Source organism: Sorex fumeus, unplaced genomic scaffold (assembly GCF_029834395.1).
Source record: "Sorex fumeus unplaced genomic scaffold, SorFum_2.1 ptg000098l, whole genome shotgun sequence".
NCBI lineage: Eukaryota > Metazoa > Chordata > Mammalia > Eulipotyphla > Soricidae > Sorex > Sorex fumeus.
In genome coordinates this window covers 18,438,730-18,457,382 of record NW_026606155.1, presented here as the reverse complement: position 1 = coordinate 18,457,382, position 18,653 = coordinate 18,438,730, and the positions used below count along the sequence as shown (strand labels likewise).

Sequence of the window (18,653 nt, the reverse complement as noted above, 5' to 3'; positions counted from 1 at the left end):
CTGATACAGGTTTGATTGGTCTTTCACCTGAACTCCCGCGGCGGGGTTGGGGTGGGGTGAGTTTGAACTTGAACTTGGCCGTGTCTTTTGCATAGTTCCAGGAATGGGGGGGCCTGCAGGATACTCCCACCCCGTTCGGTATGAAACATAGCCCCTTCCCCCATGGTTGTAGGCGGAGCCTGACCTTCCTCCCCCCCCCCCCCCTCTGGCTCCACTCTGGGTCTCAGGGGAGGTTCAGAAAGATAAAGCAGCTTTCCCGCCAGGAACACTGGTGGTCTTCCAGCTCAGTGGGGATGGCCGAGAACAGGGCAGCAGGGGTAACTGTGGAAGGCAGTGGTGAGCTCGGGGGTTCTTAGAGGTGGGCGCACCCAGGGGGCAGCTATAGAGATGGCAGTGGGGCGGCAGGTCTGACCAGGGGTGGGCCCAGGTGCCCCCAGCTGGTTGGCTGTGCTGTGTGCAGGACCCGCCCCGCATCCCCACTCTCGCAAGCTGGATTTCCCTCCTGGGGGGCGCCCGGTGTCAGGGGTCAGCGGAGACGCGGGAAGACGGGTTTCTTTGGAGCCTGGTGCCTTGGCTCTATGCGTGACCCCAACTGCTGCCTGCTTGTCTGCCCGTGGGACTGACCACTGCCTGACCGCTGCTCCGTGCCAGTCTCCGGGGCCGCCGCCTCCCGCCCCCTGCCCCCGCGCCGGGTCCTGGTTTGAGTGCCCCCGGCCTGTCCCTGCATTTTGCTTTGTTGTTGGGTTTTTCTGTTTGCTCTGACGTGCCGGGGCTGGAAACCTAGGCCTAAGGTGGATGAGGCGTGAGCTTTGCCGGTGCTCTGGCCGGTGGCCACGGTCCCCCTTGGCAGGTGTCCACTCTCCGTGCACTCGCTTCTCTCGGTCCTCAGCCCCGCCTTTGTTTGCGCTGGCGTCCGCGTGCTTGTCTCTGCCACGGGCCCAGGAGGCTGTGGGGTTGGCATGGACATGTCACCCACGGCCGCAGAGCGGGGCGTGGGGAGCGCGCCTCGGGGTGTCGGGCTGAGAGAGCTCCACCCCTCCATATGCCTCGGCCCTGTTCCCCTTCCAGCCTTCCCTGCATCTCCCGATGAAAAAGACATTTATACTAAAGATGTTATGAAGAGCACCGCCCCCTCTCCTCCCCCCCCCCCCCTTAATGCTGAATGTCAAAGGAAACACTGTAGCACTGTCCTCCTGTAGCTCATCGATTTGCTGGAGCAGGCACCAATAACAATTCCATTGTGAGACTTCGTTGTTACTGTGTTTGGCATATCGAATACCTCAGGGGTAGCTTGCCAGGCTTTGCCATGCGGGTGAGATACTCTCGGTAGCTTGCTGGGCTCTCCGAGGAGGAATTGAACCCTGGTCGGCCGCGTGCAAGGCAAACGCCCTACCCGCTGTGCTATCGCTTCAGCCCGTCAAAGGGAGATTTTTCTCAATTCCGAGAGAGCTTCAACCAGAGGGAGACGGAGGGCCGGAAGCAGGCCTGTCCGTGGGCTGGGACGGGGTGTCACCCGGCTGTGAGTCTGTGTGCTGCCCCCTGGACAGCTCCCCGGATCCCGAGACCCCTTGGGCTGGTTATTCTGGCATTACCAAGTGACTCTTTCCCGCCTTGGGCCACACCTTCTCCTGTCCATGATATGGAGACTCCAGCGAGCCTCTGCTCCCCCCCGCCCCCCCGCCCCCCCCCCCCCGCCCCCACTGCCCAGTGCCTTCCCTCTCACCTCACTGGGGCTGCACCATCTCTGTCTCTGTCCCCGACACAGTTCTGGGGTGCTGAGTGCTGATCCCGTCCTTATTCCCTGACACCGGCCATAGCAGCCTGAGAGTAGGAGGGGGGCTTGCAGCTTGCAGCTTGCAGCTTGCAGCTTGCAGCCACGAACCCTGGCAGAGCGGTGCATGCAATCCCCCTCCCCCCTCCATGGCCAGTAGAGGCGGAGGGAGTGGGGTCCAGGCGCAGCCAGAGGCTCTCAAGGGAATGACCTAAAGGTTCGAGCAGAGGGCTTGGCCGGCAGAGGCCCTGCACACGCCCTGCGCCCCCGGATTATAGCTCTGGGGCCTTCCTCCCCAGCAGGGATGGGCTCGCAGCCTTTGTGTTAACAGGGTCGAAGTGCAGTGGGCAGACTGCTCAGTCCTGAAGCGGGGTGAGGATGGTGCTGGGCCTGAGAAGCCTGGAGGGGGGGAGGGTGGTAAGCTGGACCCTCGGGTTGTATCCAGCCCCACAGCCCCCCGGGTGTGACTGCAGACCCCGTGTTTCAGTTTTTGTGCCCTGGCGCATGCTGGAGATGGGCGCCTTCCCAGGGCTTCCAGAAAACAGCTCTCCCCACCCCGGGGGTTCTTCCAGAGAGGAGTTGCTTGCTTAGAGAGGCATAGCAGGGCCCTGACTCCGGATCCAGTGCTCGTCCTGCCAGCTGTGTGTGTGTGTGTGCGTGTGTGTGCATGTGTGTGGTGCTTGTGTGCGTGTGTGTGTGCATGTGTGTGTGCATGCATGCATGTGTGTATGTTTGTGTGCGTGTGTGTGCGTGCTTGCGTGTGTGTGTGCGTGTGTGTGCATGCATGCATGTGTGTATGTTTGTGTGCGTGTGTGTGAGCATGTGTGTGTGCGTGCTTGCGTGTGTGTATGCATGTGTGTGCATGCATGCGTGTGTGTATGTTTGTGTGCGTGTGTGTGAGCATGTGTGTGTGCGTGTTTGCGTGTTGTATGCATGTGTGTGCATGCATGTGTGTGTGTGTGTGTGTGTGTGTGTGTGTGTGTGTGTGCGCGCCTCCTGGGACCTCCCAGTCTTGGCGGCTTTGAGAAAGCTGTCTTGAATTCATTTCCTCCCTTACGGGCTCGGGATTCGAGGGCGGCCATTCTTGGGCTCCCCCAGCCAGCCTCCTTCCTCGCCCCACTGGTCTGGGCGAAGACCCTCAGGTGCTCACCAGCCCATCAGCATCCTGCTGGCCTCCCTTGGCACACTCCCCCTTTGGGACCTGCTGTATCTGTGCTCCTGTCAGACCCGCCAGTACCCAGTCTTGATGTTGGCACCTGGGCCCCTCTCGGGAAGAGGGGGACGGCCCACCACTGTCTACTCTGTGCTCCCGGAACCCGGGGATTGGTGGGGTAGCTGATGATCCCCCCTCTCCTCGCGCGCGCACTGTGGGGGGACATGGGAAATTTCAGCGCTCGGCCCTCCCCCAGAGCCGCTGGCCAGAACAATGCATCGAGGGAATCATTAGGGAGCTATTAAGCACTCAGCTGCAGGTGCAGGCAGCCGGGTTAGGGGAAATGCAGGAAAGGGTGCCAGGAGAAGGTGGGGGGAGGTGGGCCTCGGGCCGCCCACCCGTGGAGAGCGGGCCCCTGGGAGTGGAGCCTCGGTACCCGCTCCTGTGGCCCGAGCACAGAGCAGTGGGTGCAGCCCCTCTCCATGGCTTGTAAACAGGGTCTCCTCCGCAACTCTCGTCTTTTCTCTGCATGTCTGTCTTGGTAGTCCAGCAGGGAGGGCGACCTCTTTGTGCGTGCCCTCCGGGTTCAGGCCCTGGCACCCCGTCAGGCGCCCTGAGCAACCCCAGGAGTGATCCTTGAGCACAGTCAGGTGTGAACCCCAATCCCCTCCTCCTACACCAAAAACAGAACAAAACAAACAAGCCCCCACAACGTGACAGCAGTGCTGGAGACTGTCCAGGGATTAAGGCATTGGCCTAGCATCCCACTGCCCCCGGTTCGAATCCCTGGCACCACACATGTTCCCCTGAGTACCAAGCACAGAGCCGGCTCTAGTGGCGGGCGTGAGAGCCGCAGTCAGCCTGGGGCCTGAGCTGCTCTGCGAGGGGCTGAGCTCTGGGTCAAGGGTGGGGGACAGGGGTGGGCCTTGATGCCAGGGTCTGGGGAGTCATCGTAGGCTGCAGGTCTTTGTTTGTTTGCTCAGTTTTTACTGAGGCACCGTGACTAAGACAGTTGGTGTTTTCTGGCCACCGCCGGTGGTGCTCAGGGCTGACCCCTGTCTCTGTGTTCAGGGATCCCTCCTGGTGGGCCTTGGGGAACCATGTGTGGTGCTGGGGATTGAACCCTGGCAGACCATGTCAAGGCAAGTGCCCTACCTGGGTCTGGCTGCGTTTTCTCTCCTCTCCATCCCCTGCAGCCTGGCACTGGGCAGTGATCCAAGAGGCCAGAGGCAGGAAGCTCTGACCTCCTCTCCCGAAGGGCGGCTGACCCTGAGCCCTGAGCCTGCATGGTTCGGGCTCCCTGGCTTTGTTAGTGGAATGTGGAGAGCCTGGCCTGCTTCCCTCTCCAGAGAGTGCGCCAGGAGGAGAGGGTGACCAGTGGGTACAGGCAGGTGTGTGTGTGTGTGTGTGTGTGTGTGTGTGTGTGCAGGTGGGCATGCAAGTGTGTGTGTGGGGGGGTGGGGCATTGTATGTGTGCAGGTGAGCATGGTCAGGTGCGTGCATGCAGGTGGGAAGGGCAGGTGCAAGTGTGGCAGGACCGGGTGTTGTGTATGTGCAGGTGCGAGTGTGCAGGTGGGTGGGGCATTGTGTGTGTGCAGTTGCGAGTGTGCAGGTGGCATGTAGGTGTGTGTACAGGTGGGCAGGGCAGGTGCGAGTGCAGGTGGGTGGGGCATTGTGTGTGTGCAGGTGAGCAGGACAGGTGTGTGTGTGCAGGTGGGCATGCAGGTGTGAGTGTGTAGGTAGGCTGAACAGTTCCTCATTGCAGGTAGGCATGCAGGTGCATGTGTGGTCAGCAGTGCCGAGACCTCCCGCATGGCGAGCAGGATTTGGCTTCTCTGTAACGAGCAGAGCGGAGCGGAAGTGCTTTGGAGGCTCCCAGTAGCCCCTCTGGCTGTGATCAGGACTCCCAGCCTGGCCCTGCCCAGGCCGCCCAGAAGCCCACCCAGTCCTAGCTGTGGGTGGGACTGTGGGTGCCGTGGGTGCCTGTGTCTGCACTCTCAACACCCTGGGGGCAGAGGTGGACCCTGTGGGGAGACTGGGGTGGCGCCAGACTGGCCTCGGATCATGCCAGCCCGGGCTGCACTTGTCGTGGGTGGGTGGGGCAGGCCCATGCAGACCCCAGGAGTCGCAGCTGGCGTCTCCCCTGGGCCTCACTGCTGCCCCCAGGAGCAGTCCCATTCCATCCCACTCAGAGGAGAGAGCCATGGCCCCAGCTGGAGGAGGCTGGCACGTGGCTGAGGTCCCGCAGGGAGTGTGAGGCAGGAGCCTGGAATAGCCCCATGCCCTGCTGGTGGTGGTGTCTGTGGGTGTTCCTGAGTGGACGGTGGCCCCTGGAGGTGAGGGACGGGGGTGTACAGCTTGGCTGTTCCGGGCAGCGCTCAGCATTGACGTTCAGGGACGTTCAGGGCTGGGAGCAGTTCAGCTCCCTGCTACCCCGTCCTGTTTCCTCTGGGGAGAAGCAGATTCGAGATACCTAGAACCCAACACAGGATGGCCAGTGGACAGCCGGGGGATGCACAACTGCTGGGGCTCAGCAGACTCACTCACTCGTGGGCAGGCTCACGGACACTGGGCCTGGCTGGAAGGCCGTGAACTGGGCCACGGAGACCCAGGGGACCACGCTTTTGCCCGGAGCGTGCCCGTGACTCTCTGGCCTTCTGCTTCTGGCTGTCCCTGGACCTCTGAGGTCTCGAGACACTAGCAGTGACCTTGTCAGATTCTCCTCTTCCAGCTCACCTTGTGGGGAGGCACTAGACTGGCAGGTGAGAGCTGCTGATGGGGGGCGGGGTCCCCCCCCACCGCTCCAGGGCAAGAGCCTCCCCCTCCCTCACTGCCCCCTCCCTTCCCTTCCCCACTCCCCGTCAACCTGGGCTGTGCCTCGGCAGCCGAGGGAGGCAGGCCCTCCCCATCGCACTGATTTATGTTCATCGTCGAAACAATAATGTTTAATCTGGAAAGGGCTAATCAATTTTTTATGCTGATTATGAAAAGGCCAGCTGTGCCTGCTTCTTTATTCACGGAGCTCCGGGTGCGTGCCGCCCCCCCCCCATCCCCGGCCAGGCCCCCGTGCAGCTCTGCCTGATTCAGGGAGACCCCCTTGGTGGCCTAGTCTGTGCCACTTTGGAGGCGACTGCTGGTGTGTGTCCGTGTGTGTTCAGGTGTGTGCATGTGTGCTTGCATACATGTGTGTGAATGTATGAGCACACATGTGCATGTGTGAACACGTGTGTGCGCACATGCACACGTGTGTGCATTTGCATGTGTGCATATGTGTGCCTGCATGTTTGCGTGTGTGTTTTTGTATGTGTGAAGTACTGGGGCTGGAGCTTGATTAGTGGGGTTGTTGGCAGCCAGTAGGAGTTGTGGGGTCGGTCAGAGGCTGCCGAGAATCAAGCGCTGGGGCCCGGCTATGGCTCCTTGCATGCAGTTCATGCCTCAGACTTCACTGTCCCCATCGGGCCCGCGCTGTGGGCCCCAGCATCACTAGGAGGAGGACCCTGAGCACTTCTGGGGAGTGCTCCCTCCTCCCAATAACTGATTCAGGGCCTTAACAATCTCCTTTACACCTGAGTATTAGAGACAACATGAGGCAGTTGCCCTAAGGTCACACGCTGGGTGGTGAGAGGCCTGGAGGGGCACCAGCGCTTGGGAGGGTCCCAAGCTGACCCAGGGCAGGTCGGTGCCTCCGTGGCCCCCGGCTTGGAGCTGCAGGCCTGGGTTTGGCACAGGCCGGGCTCGTGTGCCTCTGGCCCTCAGTAGCTTCCCAGCCTTGCTGCCTGTTGTCTTCTCACTGGGGGCAGTGGCTGAGGTCACACAGCAGCCTGAAAGATGAGAATCTCACCTGTAAGGAGGGTGGGGCTCTGTTTAGGGAGCCCCTGGGCCTCTATAAGGCAGGCCTGTGAGAGCGGAGGCCAGGGCGAAGGTCGGAGAGGACACACAGGGCCTGGGCGGACAGGGACAGGAAGGACGGACGTGGTGGAGGTGGGAGAGGGGCCCTGGTATGGTGGGGGGCCGGGTCAGGACCGTTGGGTGGGGGGCTCCCATGGGTTTCTGAGTCAGAGGCGCAGGTGGCTTGGTGGGGAGTGGGTGAAGGATTTTGGAGCTAATCTGCCAGACTCCAGACTGGAGGCTCCAGTCTGAGCCTAGGGGAGCCCTCAGGACACCTGCAGCCTGAGGTGGGCAGCGTGCAGGGGGCGGGTGGGGTGCTTGCTTGGCTTCCCACTGGCAGTTGGGGCTCACAGTGGGCCCCCCACTTCTGGGCTGGGTTGGCTGTTGGCCAGAGGGCTGAGCACCTTGGTTCCTGCCCTAAGAGCTGGGGACCTGCCTTGAGTTTCCAGGCCCATGTACCACGAAAACCCATCAGCTCCCTAGTGCCCGGGAGATCCAGGGCCGGGTGTGTGTTATGTGGACGTGTGTGGAGCTGTGTTGGTTTGCGTGAGTTCGTGAGTATTGATGCTGTGTGCTGGTGTGTTGTGTATGTGTATCATGGTGTGTGTTATTGGTGTGTGTGGTGGCAAAGTACATTGTGTGTTGTGTGTGTTGGTGTCAGTGTGTGGGGACTGGACATGACCTCTGTGTGTGTGTGCGTGTGTACGTGTCTGTTGTGTTGTATTGATGGTGGTGTATGTTGTGATGTTGTGTGTGTTGGTGTGTGTTAGGTAGGTGTTGGTGATATGTGATTTGTGTGTTGGTGTGTGTTGTTGTATATATTGGTATGTGTTGGTGTGTGGGTTGTTAAGGTGTGTGTTGTGTGTTGGTGTGTGTTGATGGTAAATGTTGTGTGTGTTGTTGTGTATATTGGTATGTGTTGGTGTGTGAGTTGTTGAGGCGTGTGTTGTATGTTGGTGGTATACGTTGTGTGTGTTGGTGTGTATATCGGTATGTGTTAGTGTGTGCATTGTTGACATGTGTGTTGTGTGTTGGTGGTATACGTTGTGTGTGTTGGTGTGTATATCGGTATGTGTTAGTGTGTGCATTGTTGACATGTGTGTTGTGTGTTGGTGGTATATGTTGTGTGTGTTGGTGTGTATATTGGTATGTGCCAGTGTATGTATTGTTAAGGTGTGTGTTGGTGTGCATTATGTGTATGGGTGGCTTGTGTGTTGTTGGTGTGTATGTGTGTCAGTGGTATATGTGGTGTGTGTCTCCTGTGATCAGTCTGTGGGCAGCAGCAGCTGCTCATGCCTTCCGGGCTCATCCTTGTGATGGCCCCGGTGCCAGCGCCCTGCCCTCCTGGGGTGTGAGCCGAGCAGGAAGTCCCATGCCTCTCCGGGCCTTTCCGGGAACCGTTCAGAATGTCACCTGGGAGTGGGGGCAGGCGGGAGGTGTCAGGACTGGCTCTGGGTGGCCTCCCCTAACCTGGAAGCCACAGGTACTCCTGGGGCTGACGCCTGCTTTGTTCCCCGTCAGGCAATGCAGCCTGTGTGTGTCTCCGGCATCTCCGCCCTGGGACGGGCACCCAACACAGACACCTGCCGAGTGGGTCAGACACGCTCCTCCGTGCCTCAGCCAGTGACCCCGGAACCACAGACTCTCCCGGGCTGGGCCCTGGGTCAGCCCCGGTGCTGCTGCAGCAAATGGCCGGAGATGTTGTGGTGGCCATAAGTCAGTGCCTGATAGTCGGGCTGGACTGCTCTCTCCCGGGGACTCTGTCCTGGCCTGTCCCAAAGGCCACCTGTGGCCCCTTCTCCATGGTCACAGCCAGCAGCAAGCCCCCCTCCCTGCTCCTCACTCCTGGCCTGCCACTGCCCCTCTCCTGCCCTTTGTGATGACTTGGCCCACGGTGGCATCCAGGATGGCATGAGCCATCATGTTCCTTTGGGGACTGGACATGACCTCCGTGTGTGTGTGTGTGTGTGTGTGTGTGTGTGTGTGTGCGCATGTGCGCTTGTGCTTGCGTGTATGTGCGTGTGTGTGGGGGGGTGTATTTTCTGTCTTCATGGGACCTCATGGTCATGGGCTCATGGGCTCTGCCTCTGTAGCTGGCCCTTCTCTGTTGCATCTGCCTCACTGCAGTGCAGCTGGAGAAGCTGCTGTTGGTGCCAGGCCTGCTGCGTCACTGGGAGGCTGAGTGGACCCGGAAAAGCAGCTTTTGTATGGCCTCCTCCTGTTCTTCCTCCTCCTGCTCCTCTTCTACCTCCTACTTCTCCTCTTCCTCTTCCTCCTTTTCTCTTTTTCCTCCTCCTTCTGTTTCTCCTCCTGTTCTTCCTCCTCCACTTTCTCCTCCTCCTCCTCCTCATTTTCTTTCTCCTCCTCCCCCTCCACCCCCCTCCTCCCCCTCCTCCCCAACCTCCCCCTCTCCCTCCTCTTCTTCCTCCTCCCCCTTCCCTTCCTTCTATCTCAGACATTTGCCAATCTCAAATCATTCTGAGCCACTGAGTTGCCTAGAATCAGGCAGTGGCCTGCCTTTGGTGGCCCAATCTGTGCCCCGGGCTAGAGTTGGCCTCTGCTCTGCCCATTCCTGTCAGGTGGCAGGCTCTGTGGTCAGGGTGGCCTCTGTCAGGTGGCGCGCTCCTGTCACGTGGGCCCAGGTGAGCGTGCGCGTGCAGCAGAGCAGCTGGCCCTGAACCCCGGGCCGGATGCTGCAGAGAGCAGGACCGCAGGGCTGGTACTTTACCAGCTCTCCTGCTGCTCTGGGGCCTGGGAGGGGGATGGGACTGTGCCGCCTGGACTCTCCCTTAGGGGCGCAGGCGAGGCCAGGTGCCCTGTCCAGAGGACGGGGGGTGTCCTGCACAGTGGCTGCTACAGGCTGAGGACGTGTCTGCTCGCCCTCGCTTGCCCTTGCATTCTAGAAGCTGGACTCTGACGGTTGCTAGGGAGAGTTTGGGGTGTCTCCCCTTCTGTGTTTCGAGTTCCTGGGCCTACCCTGGCTTTCTCCTCTGCCACCAGGCAGTGTGTGTGTGTGTGTGTGTGTGTGTGTGTGTGTGTGTGTGGTGTGTGTGTGTGTGTGTGTGTGTGTGTATGTGTGTGCGTGTGTGCACATCCGGGGGCCTGAGCCTACCTGAGTACCTGCTGGGCATTGCCGGCCTCTTCTTCTCTCCTCTTGCCTGACATTGTGCCTTAACCCCCCTGCTTGTGGCTCCTGTGGCCTGTCCTTCCTTTCTCTAGCGATACACTGGCTTCCTGTCACCACCCCTGAGAATGTCATTGGTAAGTGAGGTGCAGGGTTTACCGAGGGACATTTAACACTGACCCTCCCCTCTGTCTCTGTGTCTCTGTGTCTCTGTCTCTGTCTCTGTCTCTCTCTCTCTCTCTCTCTCTCTCTCTCTCTCTCTCTCTTCAGAGACACACCCTATGATGTTCTAGGGCTCAGTGCTTGGGACAGGGTGGTGCTTGGGGGACCATGTTGTGCCCGGGATGAAGCCCTGGGCTCTCCCACATGCTAACCACGTCCCCTTTGCCCCGTCTTCCCATCCCGGGCCACAGACTCTGACCGGCACCAGCCGCCCTTGCCCGTCGTGTGGCTCAGAGTGGATCCCCTCCCGTGACCGTGATCTCTTGCTTAATCGCGGCCTCCTCGCCAGACTGGCGCCGGGTGGCTGCACCCCGTGAGGGCTTGGTCCGGGTTGCTGCTGTGGTGCCCTGCAGGGAATACTCAAGTTGCTTTTGCCGCCTTCTCCTCTATAATGAAGCAATCAGCGGAGGGTTGAGAATGGCAGGAGGGCCTTTGGAAGGCAAAAAGCAGTATGCAGACTTGAGGGACAGTCTGGGCTTGAGGATTCCGTGGGCCAGAGGAAAGTCTCTGCCAGCCTTCCACAGCCCTTCCATCAGCCCACACCTGCTCTCCCACCAGACTCTTCTATCTGGGCCTGAGTTTTTACCACCACGAGTCTCCTGGCCCTGGGATAGGGGTGAGCCCCCCACCCCACGCCGCTGCCACTTTAAGGGCACCTCGTTCCACTCTGACACCCTCACCCGAGGGCTACTGCCTGGGCCCGGCCTGTCTGGGTCCCTGGGCTCCTGTTGCACGGCGCGCAGGGCCTCTGGTCTCTCCTACCCCAGAGATCTCGGTCCCAGGCAGAGACCGGCGCCTCACCCGTGAGCCTGCCTGCATTATTAAGATGGGGACGTTGAAAGATTAGATTTATGACAGTCAACGGTGGATTATGAAGAATAATTTATCAAGTGTCAGCGCCTGCAGCCTACAATTTACAGAAGGTTTGCTTAAGCCGAAGGGATCTGATTGGCCCAGCCCTCCCCCACCGCTAATGAATGGCACCTCTGATGGATGGCTTCCCCGGCCGGCCGGCCACACTGGGTGTTTATCTGCTTTTATTAATCATTATTATCACAACACTTCCGCGCGGTCCCTCCACCCACCCACCCACTGCTGAAAAGGGCCCAGCACCAAGGGGCCACCTTGAAGGGGCCAGAGCCCCATCTGCATGGCGTTCAGTGACTCCAGATCAACTGGAAGGCCCAGTTTCCTCCCAAGTGGATAGGGCTCCCCACATTCACTCCTTAGGAAGTGCTTTGCCATATGCCACTGTGAGTCAGGTGCCTTTGATATGGTGCTGAACCCAAATGAACTCTCCTCTCCCTCCCCTCCCCTCTCCCCTGTCCTCTCCTTTCCCCTCCCCTTCCGTCCCCTCTTCTCCCTACCTGCTATATACTATTGTTCCAACCCTCGCACCCTAAATGGTATAATTGAGAAGAAGGCAGGTGTGAACCGTGGCTGAAATTTGGCCGCAGGAGGGCAGAGAGAAGCTGCCCTGAGAGGTGGCAGCTGGACTGGGCATTGAAGGATGTGGAGAGGCCAGGGAGCCCTCTGGGCAGCGGCATGTGCAAAGTCCCTGCGGCAGGCAGAGAGGGACGTGCTGGCCACGGAACGAGGCCCTGTGATCAGGCAGAAGGAGGAGATGGGCAGAAGGGAGCCGGGTCAATCCCAGGATTTGGACCCCGGAAAAGCTGAGAGGGGTGGTGCAGGCAATGAAGCATGTTTGGCAAGTTCTGCCCCCACTGCCGCTGGTTGGGAGGAGGAAGGAAGGTCAGTGGGCGGCCAGCTGGGAGGCCCTGCATGTCCCTTGCCCGTGCCTGTGCGGAGTCGGAGGTGGAGGTGGAGGTGGAGGTGGACGGTCGCTTGCAGGCAGAACTGACCTGAGAGCCTCGGATGCAGACTGTCAGCGCCCCCGGCTCTGCACCGCTCGGGCCCCACCTGTTCTGCTGGGGCTGTTCGACGAAGGGGGGCACGTCAACTGCATGTCAACTGCAGCCAGAAAGGGCCTGTGAGGGGCAGTCATACGGCATGTACCGCATATAGGATGTTTGCCTGGCATCCGGCCAACCTGGGCTGGATCCCCCAGCATCCCACAGGGTTCCCCGGGCCCCGCCAGGACCAGTTCCTGAGAGCAGAGCCAGGAGTGAGTCCTGCGCATCGCATGACCTGGCTTCTGCCCCCGAAGAAGCGTCGGTGGGCTCGGAGGCGGGTTTCTGTAACAGCTCCCGTGAGGTGGGCGCTGACATTCCCGTGGTGCAAATCCGGAAGCTGCAGCGCAGAGCTTGCCTCTCAGGGCTGGTGAGTGTGTCCCGGGCCGCTCTCCCAGCTCTGGATCCTCTCAGCGGGTCGTCCACAGGCTGAGGGGAAAAGGCTGCTGTGGCTGAGTGGATGTGTCCAGCCAGGCCCGCTGCGGGGTGACACGGGGCCTCGGGATCTGCTGTGGACTTCCCGTTCCCAACTCCCGGCTTGGCAGAGCACTAACGATGACTCTGTGGACCCGACCTCAAAGAGAACACAGCCCCCCTCCTCCCCCCGGAACAGGGATGGGGGTCTCTGCATCCTTGAGCCATTATTGCCATTCACTGTATCACTATATCACTGTCATCCTGTTGTTCATTGATTTACTAGAGCAGGCGCCAGTAATGTCTCCATTCATCCCAGCCTTGAGATTTTAGCAGCCTCTCCTTACTCGTCTTTCCCAACGCTGCCATATTGGGGGCTCTTTCATGGTCAGAGGAATGAGACCCGTTATTGTTACTGCTTTTGGCATATTGAATATGCCACGGGTAGCTTGTCAGACTCTGCCGTGTGGGCAGGACACTCTAGGTAGCTTGCCAGGCTCTTCAAGAGGCATATATATATACATATATATATTCTCTATGATTTTTTTGCCTACTATTGACATAATTATTGTCATTGTATTTTATTGTAATAAATCCCAAGTAGAGGGCCAGGGGTGGGGGACTCCAGCCTTGAGACGGGGCAGCTGTGGGGTGCAGAGAGGGAGGGGGAGGCCCTTTCCTGGCTCCCCGGGGCCCCAAGGGACACTTCGGGGCCTCTTCTTTTTACCTTGGGGCCCTTAGGAGTGGGGAAGGAGCACTGAGCAGGGAGGGTGCCTGTCTCCCTTGAGCCCTAATGAAAGGGTCTTTGTTGTGTGTGCTTGCTTTTGTTTGGGGGCCACACCTTCAGGGCTTCCTCCTGGTTCTGCACTCAGGGATTACTCCTGGCAGTGCTCTGGGAACCATATGGGATGCCGGGATCTACCATGGGTCGGCTGCGTGCAAGGCAAGTGCCCTCCCCACTGTACCGTTGCTCCGGCCCAAGGCTGTTGTCTTGTTACGTTCAGGCTATCTGCAGCTGTCTGGAGACTTCTGTGGGGTGAACACAACTCTGCAGGGGCTGATGTGATGCCAGCCACCACACTGGTCCCCTCCAGGAGGGTCCCCCAGCACTGAGCCAGAGTAACCCTGAACACCTGCTCCACCCCCCCTTTTTCCCCATCACACACACATGCACACACACGTACACGTGTACACACATGCACACAAATGTACATGCACACACATACACATATACACACGCACACACAGACACACACAGGCATGGACACATACGCACGCACACAGGAACATGCACACATATGCACACATACACTTGTCCATGCACACACAGACACACCCATGTGTACACTCACACCCACATGCATGCACACACATGCATGAATACACACATGCACACGTACAGACACGCACGCACACACACATGAACACACAAGCGCTCATACACACAACACAGACCTTCTGTGCCTCTGTATGCCCATGAGCCCAGCATGGTCCCTGCCAGGCCAGGAGCCTGCAGTGCTGTTTCGGTGGCCGGGAGAGGGATGCTGTCTCCTGTACTGAGCCTGGCCAGCCTGCGCTGACAGCCTCTGAGGCCGCATGGCCGGGGCTGCCGACATTGATCAGTGAGGTCTGGCGTGACTGTGCAGGGGCGTTGGCTGCGGCTGCCTGGCCAGTCACCCCGGAGCAGTTTCTGGGTGCAGGTGGTGGGCATCAGGGATGGGTCCAGTCCAGAGTTTCTCGTGGTTGTGGGACATGAAGGCCTGAGTGGAAGAAGCCTGGATGGGCCTCCTGATGCAGCAACTCCTGTGCTGCTGAGCCGCCACCCCGGAGGGCAGGGACGCGCCAGAGGGGCGGCGAGGGGCTCCCACTTCCTCCTTTGCCATCTGCCTCCGAGAGGTGCAGCCCTGGGACGTGCCTGTGTCACCCGCGGGTGGCCCTGGGTTTCGTCTCCTGACACTCCTGACACCCCCAAAACAAGAGCCTGTACACACCCCCCACACCCAGCTTGGGGGTGGGGCACTGGTGTATCCAGGGGCCACCCTGCAGGGCGGGATGCCGGCAGGCATGGCAGCAGTCGGGTGCTAGCAGGGGCGCTGGCCAAGGGCAGGAGTCCAGCGCGGCCTCAGAGGGCGGCACCCTCACCAGCACGCCTCACGCTAACACGTATTAACACACACGCTAACACCAACACACTCTGCTGCCACACACAGTAACACAGGTGCGCACGCACCCACACCCACACCCCTCCACACCCACAGCCCATCTCCCTCCCAGAACTTACAGACCCAGAGAAACTTCTTTTCCCAAGTATTTTCCTTTTTTCCTGGACAAGGACATCGATATAGTTGAATCATGGGCCGACAGTAATTAAAAAGCACATAACTAGTCATTTGAAAACGCAGTTGTTTTACTTAATTGATTTTGCTGCTCGCCCCGGAGGGCATGAGGGGGGCAGCAAGGGGAGCCTCAGAAGGGGTCCGAGAGCCGCCGAGAGCCCTGCCTGGCGCGGGTGGGCGGCTGCAGCCCGGCTTTCCTGTTCTAAACCCGCCCAATGGGCTGGGGGCTGGCTCTTGTTTCCGCTGCATGGGGGGTGGGGGTGGGGGATGGGGATGGGGGTTCTCCTGCTTGGAGGACGGGCCTGTTTTTCCGTCCTTGTCAGCAGAAAGTCCCTTCACTGCACACGGTGATGCTGGGCTCCATTCGGAGATGCTCTGCTCATATTTGATTACCGGCTGCGGCTCCTCTCTTTAATTACCTTCTTCATAAGCCAGCTCGAAGCGTCAGTGGCAGTCAGTTTCCGAGGGTGTGTGTGTGTGTGTGTGTGTGTGTGTGTGTGTGTATGTGAGCATGTGAGTGAGGAGCACAGGAGGGTGTGGGTATGTGACTGGCCTCTTGAAGGGGATGGGTGGCTGCCAGGGCACCATGGGTGGGTAACTGCAGCTGGATTAGGGATCCGCGCAGCTCACCGCCTGGCCCCCTGGCTAGTGGCGCAGGTTCCCTGGGGGACGCCGGCTGCTGGGGGAAGCCCCTCTCCTGCTCCCTGGGAGTGTGGCACCTGGCTTCCTTTCACCCCAGAGGTTGGTGGGGCCCTTGGGCATTTCCTTTCTCTCCCTCTCCTCAGCCTTGGCTGCTGTGCTCTCCGCACTGCCCCCTGGGCACCCTGCTGGCCTCTACTCCCCAGCTCTGCTGCTCTCTGCAGGGAGCCAGCCCTCTGGGGAGTGGGGACCGGAAGTGCAGTCTGATGACCGCTAGCCAAGGTGGTGGGGCCCTTTTAGCTCCCTGGAAGAGTTGATCTAGCTCCCTAGCACGGCTCTGAAAAGCATTCTTCTCACAGCTCCTTCTGGAAGCCCCTGCAGCCTCCAAAGGACTTGGTGTTGATCTCATTGTGGAGCGACTGGGAATGCTACAGAAACTCTTCCTTCTGTGCCTGGATTTCTGTCCCAGCCAGGAGGTGGGGTGGAGTTAGAAGTTGCGTTTATGGTGGTGTGGACCCCCCTGCCCATATCCCAACTGGTTACCCAAGAATATGCAATATTGGTGAGCAGTCCTTCAGTTGCAGATGACAGGAAACAATCCAGACTGACTTTAACAAGTAAAGGAATTATAGGGAGGTCGTTCAGACATGGCTTGATCTCAACATTGTGACCTCTTTCTCTCCTCTCTCTCCTCTCTCTCCCCCTCTCTTTTTTTTTCTCTCTCTCTTTCTCTGCTGTGGGGCTAGGTTCAAGTTTCAGCTTCAGGTTGAGCAGAAACAATTCCTTCTCCTGTGATTCCCCAAAGTGAAACAACTGTAAGGGCAAGGGTAGGAGAGTTAGTACAGGGATTAAGGGGCTTGTCCTGTATGTGGGCAACACTGGTTTGATCCCTGGCAGTATATATGGTCCCATGAGCATGCCAGGAATGAGCACAGAAGTAGCCTCCGAGCATCACTGGGTGTGGCCCCAACAAACCCCCCCGCTTCCACGCCTCTCACCCCCCAAAGTCAGGCATTTGTATCTCATTAGACCAGTTGGGTCACACCTCTGTCTTTGAGGGAATCAAAGACAGAGGGATGTGTGTGTGTGTGTGTGTGTGTGTGTGTGTGTGTGTACGTGTGTGTTCAGGGTTCACTGCTGGCCCTGTGCTCAGTGTTCTCTTGGCAGTGCTCAGAGGACCATCTGTGGTGCTGGGGATCGAACCCAGAGGCCATGGGCAAGGCTAGTGCCCAGTACTATCACTCTGACCCTGTTTCTGGCATTTTGGTGGGCCAGGCTAGGGCCTCATGGTGGTGGGAGGGATCTATCCTTCCCATGACTTACGCTTTCCCGTCTGAGTCCTTTGAATTAGGAGTTTGCAAGGAGGAAAGGCCAGAGGATTTCCAGGGAAGTTGGAGTTGTGGCAGGGACAGTGGAATCAGCTCTTCCCCAAGTCTCTAGCAGCGACTCACCCCAGCCCTGTTCTGGGTTCAGGGTCGGCAGCACCCAACGCACAGAACTCTGTGCCCACTTGGCGCCGCTGTTCCCGAGGGTCCAGGAGTCCTGGGGCTACGTTCTCCTGCCTCTTCCCAGGTCCAGCGGAAAGGGCGTGTGCCCAGGGACACGGGGGTGGGGTCGAATGGTGCAGAAGCTGTCCCCCCAGGGAGCCCAGAGCTCAGAGAGAGAGAGAGAGAGAGAGAGAGAGAGAGAGAGAGAAAGAGAGAGAAAGGCCGTGTGCCATTGTGGGAAAGGAGTGTTGGTGTGGGGAGGGGCACGGGGCCATTCAGCCAGGAAGGAGGACATGGGACCCGGCTGCTTCCTTCTGGGCAGGGACACAGAGCCCTGCCGTGCTGCCTAGGCTGCGGCCCGCGAAGGGTGTTGATAAATGAGATGGAATTTAGGTGGAAGCTGCAAAAATGACGACAGGGCTGGGGGGAGTGATTTATGGGATGTGATTAGCCGAGCGGTGGCCGCCAGCCACGCACACCCGGGCGGGGGTCACGTGACCATGGAAAGGAGGAGCGGCCAGAGAGGGGCAGCCAAGGGGGGCAAAAGGAGGAAGTGGGGGGACAGGGGAGTAGAGGCCCGTGAACCAGTGAACCCTGCGTGAATGTATGTGTATTTGCATGAGAGAGAGAGAGAGAGAGAGAGAGAGAGAGAGAGAGAGAGAGAGAATGTGTGTGTGTGTGTGTGTGTGTGTGTGTCAGTCTGCATCCTGGGGCTTTTGGAAACGTTGGGGTGAGAATCTCAGCCTTGGCCAGTCTTGTTAAAGGCAGCTGAGGGCCTCCTCATCTGCTGGACGCTAGCTGGACCCCACAGGTGTGGCTACTTGAGTGACAAAGCGTCTCTGCTGGGCGTGGTGGGTGTGTGGCATTTCAGGAGGGTGGGACAAGAGCATGAGAAGAGCAAGGTACGCTGGCTGTTTCTCAGGGGAAGCAAGCAAAGCCTGGCAGGGTGGTGGGGGTCTCTACGGGCCTCCTCTCGGGTGAGGCCGGGGCCAGGGTGGGGCTTGGGATTCTTCACCAAGGCCGCTGTTGCTGAGCGGGAATGAGGGAGCGGAAGGTCTTGGCATTCAGAGCCGGCAGCCCGAGCTCCTGGACTCTGCAGGTGCAGAAAGGGACGTGCTTATGTGAGCACCTGAGACACGTCTGCCCGTGAGCCCCTTGCACACTCGCACTGCCTGGTTGCGAGCCTTTAGGGGGCTCCGCCTTGGGATTCGCTCGCTTGCTCTGACGTGGAGGGGCTTGAGGCCCGCCTGGGCATCCACACATATCCCCTCAGATGCCCTTGAATCTCCAAGGCTGCAGGGGCCAGTTGAAAGGGGGATGTGTCCAGCTAAGGAAGCCAAAAATCGCCCCCCCCCCCCGCCGGTGCGCCTGGGACCATCCTCCCGGCTCCTCCCTGCCCGTCTATGCTGCCATCTCAGCTGCTCTGTCCCCTCTCTGCTCTCCACAGATCCACGATTTGTTCGTGAGCTTCGATGACACCCCGCTGGGGGCGGCCTCGCTGGCACAGGTCCACAAGGCGGTGATGCATGATGGGCGGACGGTGGCCGTGAAAGTGCAGCACCCGAAGGTGCAGACGCAGAGCCTGACGGACATCCTGTTGATGGAGGTGAGCGCCTTCCCCATCCCGGGCTGTAAGGGATTCCAAGGGACGTTCGTTGTGGCATGAGTGACCCAGCAGGGGTGGGCAGTGGACGCTGGGTGTGGGGCCG

At 59.4% G+C, this 18,653-nt stretch overlaps 1 protein-coding gene across 1 annotated transcript in view; it reads left to right on the top strand.

The window, feature by feature from the left end:
* The window catches only part of ADCK1 (aarF domain containing kinase 1), a 94,028-nt gene that overhangs the window by 41,844 nt on the left and 33,531 nt on the right, over positions 1-18,653 (top strand). The window contains exon 5 of the mRNA XM_056133723.1: positions 18,392-18,550. Coding sequence (XP_055989698.1) covers positions 18,392-18,550 — 159 coding nt within the window. The remainder of the gene's footprint in view (positions 1-18,391; positions 18,551-18,653) is intronic.